Source organism: Dendrobium catenatum, unplaced genomic scaffold (genome assembly GCF_001605985.2).
Source record: "Dendrobium catenatum unplaced genomic scaffold, ASM160598v2 fragScaff_scaffold_898, whole genome shotgun sequence".
Taxonomy (NCBI): domain Eukaryota; kingdom Viridiplantae; phylum Streptophyta; class Magnoliopsida; order Asparagales; family Orchidaceae; genus Dendrobium; species Dendrobium catenatum.
Window position 1 is genome coordinate 1,645,485 of NW_021319360.1, and position 5,401 is coordinate 1,650,885.

At 35.9% G+C, this 5,401-nt stretch overlaps 1 protein-coding gene across 1 annotated transcript; it reads right to left on the reverse strand.

The window, feature by feature from the left end:
- Positions 1-909: 909 nt before the first annotated feature.
- On the reverse strand, positions 910-1,859 carry LOC110110562 (beta-glucosidase 34-like). The gene has a single exon (XM_020842090.2). The coding sequence runs from the start codon at positions 1,857-1,859 to the stop codon at positions 1,122-1,124; it is 738 nt and encodes a 245-aa protein (XP_020697749.1). The 3' UTR covers positions 910-1,121.
- Between the last annotated feature and the right edge of the window lie 3,542 nt (positions 1,860-5,401).

Sequence of the window (5,401 nt, forward strand, 5' to 3'; positions counted from 1 at the left end):
TTGGCTCATAAAATCTTGTGATTTCGTGATTCTTTTCCTGAGGGAGCACATGCTCTCTCGCGCACCTCATTCATTTCTCTTTGAAAAGTGCTAAATCTTGCCACCAACTCCATGTGATTACCTCAGAAGTTTAGATGCCCTTGCGGTTCCCACTTATTTCTAAAATGCCAATTGCTGTAAATCTCCGTGACCTTATAGTCTTTGTGCTAGGCAACAAAAATCATGTGTAGCTGCATATTGGAACTGCCGCCCTGCCATCCGAGCTCGTTCAACAGATTAGGTGAACAGAGCCGCTTTGGTCATATTTGCTTGGCAATAGCTCCCTGACAGTCATAGATTTGTTCCTTCTTGAAGACCGAGTGAGTCAGGTTTGCCATTGAAATGATTCACACATCTACAGCAGCTTGTGGCTCAAAATTCATAAAGCGGATATTGCCACAGTGGGCAGACCATTGAGAGTATTCGTGCCTCTCCTGATCCTGCATTCAAGTCGCTCAACCTGTTAAAAAAAAAAAATTGTATAAACTAGTAAAATAGAAGTATCCATGAAAACTGTCATAAATCTATAACGATTCAATGCTATCAAGAAATTATATAACAGTGCACATGTTGTTCAGTTATTTTATATCAATCTTAAATAAGTATTTTAATCGCATGCTCAATAATAGTAAACTATTGACATTAAATTAGTAACAATGAAGCAGGAATAATAAATTGCTAACAATAAATCAATGCCTTATATATATGTCCAAGCATTTATATTAAACAAGCAAGAGTTTTTGGTTTGTCTGGTATTTTTTCAATAACTATTTTTAGATTAATAGTTTGGTGGCTTTTAGTAATTGATGTGGTGGATCGGCGGAAGTCGATACCTGCAAGAAGGATTTGAAAACTCCCAATCCAGGGAAGAAGAAGAAGAAAGCTTTTCAAGCTTCAAAAGGTGTATATATCATTCAATGATCCCTCTCTTACAATAGCTTGTATATTTATAGGGTAAAAGGAGTATTCTAGAAACTAGTGGTAACAAACTAAGATAAAGTAATCCTAAGGACAATATAACTAAAGATGTTCCTACATCATTCTCCCCTTGCGCAAAAAGAGCTCGACTCCGTCGAGACGCATTATTGACAAAGAAGTTGCAGAAGACAGATTCCTGGATCGAAGATTTCGTTCTCATTATTTCCGAAATGAGCGACTTTCCTTTCCATTGAAGCCTTTGAAGTGGGTTCGTACCACATAACGTCGAATGACATCCCAATTGAACCCTTCTGTACTGCCTTATATTTTCTCTTATATATGTTGACATCAGTAGCATGTGTTAGGAGGATATTGTGGGCAACAATATAAGGTTCAGTCCTTGAATTCCCTCCTCTACAGAGGAGGTGAAGGAGAATGGAGCAGTGTCCAAGGGCTTGGAGTCCAACATCATAGCCTTGGATTGCCAAAGTGTGACGTTCATTGAAGGTTATCCAGTCTTTAACCCTGTCTCCGAATGCATTGAAGCATGTATCGGCATAAGCTGCAAAATCATTTATTGTTTGGGTACTAAGCCATCCGCTGCATCTGTCTTCCAAGGCTTGAGGAAGGTCCGAGTGGAAAAGTGTAACATATGGTTTGATTCCTTTAGCTAGCAGTGCATCTATCAATTTGTTGTAATGGTCAATCACTGCTTGATTAACTTGCCCAATTCCATTTGAAAAAATACGGGACCAAATAAATGAAAACCTATAAGCATCCATTCCAATATCAGCCAAGAGCTGCACATCTTCCTCGTATCTGTGATACTGATCAACAGCAACATCAGCATTGCTAAAATCTAGCACCTTTCCAAAGGAATGGGAAAACTTATCCCAAACCATAGTATTTAAAAGAAAATATATGTCCACCATCCTATGCAGATATAACAGTCTCTAGCCAACTTCAGTAATAAACCAGCTCTAGCCAACTTCAGTAATAAACTAGTCTTTCTTATTCTTACACACATAATATTAAACATAATAATGACCAGTTATTTCTCATTCACATACATGTATTCATTCACAATGCTTATTTCATCAATATAATTATATCAAAAAAAAAAAAAAAGTATATCTAACTCCTATTCAAATAGTATAAAATATAATAGCTAATGTTTTAATCGGTGAAAATATAAAATCATCTAGTCAAAACGACAATAACATTCAATACTATAATATATCAAAAGCTGTACAATAGAAGTTCATTAAAAATATAAAAATGCAATAAATATCGATTTAAACAGATGGATAAATCCTAAAATCAAAATATTTGAAAATAAAGAGATCGAGGATAGAGGCCTCCTACAATGATCGGAATAATTTTAGTAAAAACGGTGAAAAGAACAGACAACCAATAGCATGCTTTCCTCTTTTCTCTTTCCCCTTCCCTTCTCCTCCTTTCTTTCCTTTCTCAGCAGCCAAATGAAAGAGAGGGGGAGAATGGATGAGTGGAGAATTTTATATTAAAAATATTTTTCAATGCTTAAAGTCACAACTCTCCAACTCGGTGTCATGGCGCCACTACTTCGAATTATTACACCCCAACACTGCACTACCCTAGAGCGTGACACTCAAAATCTTTGTGTCGTATTGCAGCAATTTGAAGATTTTGAACTTTTCAAATATATTCATTTAAGATTATTACATAACATCTCTCTCTTATCCTTCCTACTCTTAAGATTAATCCATATCTCTAGTGAGGTATTGATATTTTATTCATGGGCAACATAGATCCAACGTCTTCTAAGATATAATGAGCATAAATAATGCCTACGATAAAGAATTAAATCATAGAACATCTTAAAGATAGGTCATTATTGCACAATAAGTAAAGAAATGCTCATGTGACTTCTTAGTAGTTGTAGAACATGAGGGATCATCTTAGGAAGAAATTCAAGGGGATCTTTAAATACTTTCAACAAGTCACTCATCTAGCTCACCACTTGAGAGCGCTAATATGTCATCTTGCTTAGGCATTGATGTTGCCCTAACCTAATATGCTATTTAGCTTTTCAAAACAATGAAATATATCTCCCTAAAGAGAGAATCATTGAGACTCTTCTTGCTCATCATCAAGAAAAGCATCATACTGATCTTACAAACACCTTCTCAATTCAAATCATGGAGGCTCAGTAACGACCAAAATTATAGATATGTGTGGATCTCCGAAAGGGTTCCACTCGTGTGGTTCGAATGCAAAGGGTACGATCACACTATCCCGTAGGACAAAATGGTCGTATGCCTTTACACTCGGAAGTCAAATCTAACTATTCAAGTTGATGATATTACCTTTCTCCTCCACATTGTTAAAGAATGCGCTTGAGTCAACAAATATGGTACTAGGGATATGAAAATCTGTACATAAAAAATCATAATAACTCAATTAACTTGAAAAATAACTAAATCAAAATTAAAAAAAAATAATTGAAATTTACATAAATTCTTATTTATGGACTAAGATTGATGAATATTAGAGTGTCGCCTTGATAATTTCTGTAAAGAGTGTAATTTGTAATTAAGTACATAATCTTACAACTCCACAAACAACTGGTTGTCATTGATAGAGGAATTTGATAGAGTTAATTTTTCTATTGTTATCTTAGTAAGTCTTTTTTGATAAGCTATCGTTGTTCAACTTCTCTAAAAAAATTATTCTTCTAACTCATCACCTTATTCTCAAAACCCTCCATCTTAATCTATTTCGAAGAAAAAATTGATGCATTCCCTTAAATCCCTTATTGCAACCATGTTTTAAAAGTTGATATGAAGTTCCACTTTACTCTTGCTAACAGTGGAAGTTGGCAAGAAAATTCAATATCACTTTAAATGAGATCAAATAAAAATTTTAAAAATTAATTCAAAGAGTGCAAAAGATGCACTACCTTTGACTTGACCAAATATTGACTTCACACTCCATAGCTGACTTAATTAAAAAAAAAAAAAAAAACTTCTTGGTCAAAAGCTAACATCACCATCTAAGGACAGCTTCAAAAATACATGACTTCTGACTTCCAAACAAAGCTACGATTTTAAAGTGAAGAAGCACCTGTTTTTCCCAAAGGCAAACTTCGTAATGAATTCTAACCTCACAAGTATGAGTCATGTACATAAATAGAATAATCAGGAGTAAGATATAAACTTAGTTTGCAAGACGTTTCATCTATGCAAAACATAGAAAGCTCAAAAGCAATATTATATCAAGAGAACTATGACTGAGGTGCATGTAGTAATATCTTGAAAATAAACTACAAATCTCACATTTGTAAACATTGACATTGATGTTTCAACTAGATTTTTTTTTAACCAAAACAAAATATATATTCATAGTAAAAGATACACCACAAGACCACAGCAGGGTCACATCAGGAGAATTACAATCGGGGAAATACAAAAAGCAATAGGTTAAAAATAATCTGAGGGAAACACAGACCAAACCAGAAATAATAGGACTCAGACCGACACCTAGTTTTCAGGGAGGGGCCATCCAAGGAGGACCAAATAAACTGCCAGGAAACCAAGCCGACAAGAAACCAAACACACTGAGCCACCAAGGTTGCCAACCAAACCCTAGCCATTCAAGGCGCATGCAGTAAAACTGTTTCATCATAGTCCTGTTCCAAATCCATTTCAGCAAAACAACCAAAGCAACACCACAACCACAAAACTTCCAAAAGGGAAATTAATGTCTTCTTAGATTTCCATTTATGATGCCTAACGTAATTATTGAGCGAGCAAGTTTCCAAATTGCTTTTAATAATATCCTCCCCTCTAGCAGACGACATGTCATCATGTAACCAATCACATTGCCATCGAACACTATCTCTAGCAAAATGGGCTAACATATTAGCATTCGAGATAAAAGAAATAGGCACTTCCACCAGAGGCACCATGCCTCCTGCCTCCCCTAAATCAGCCAAGGATTCATCACCACAATCAACTAAAGAGACAGAATTATCATCTAACAACTCCGCACCATCAGCATAAAAGACTAGCTCAAAGATTCACACAACAATTAATATCATTCAAGGCCACTCGTTAAGGAGCCACAGTCAGAGAAATCTCACCCTCAATAGCACCATAAACCATCAATCCACCATTAACAACTAGTGAGTTACTAGAGCAAGCCGCAGCATAAGAAACAGGGGCTGCAGGGGAGAGGATTGAGCTAGACGGATTGGAAACAAAAATCGTGCCGACCAAACTAGAGATAGGATTAGGATTTAAGCAAACTCCATCAGCACCAACAACATCAGCACCAATAGAATTAACGAGCAAGGAAGTAGAAGACATAGCCACACGACTCTCGTTGATATTAATTGGATTCAAAGGCAGTAAATCAACAAGAGACGACCCAACCATGTTGGGACTAGGATTGGTAAGATCAT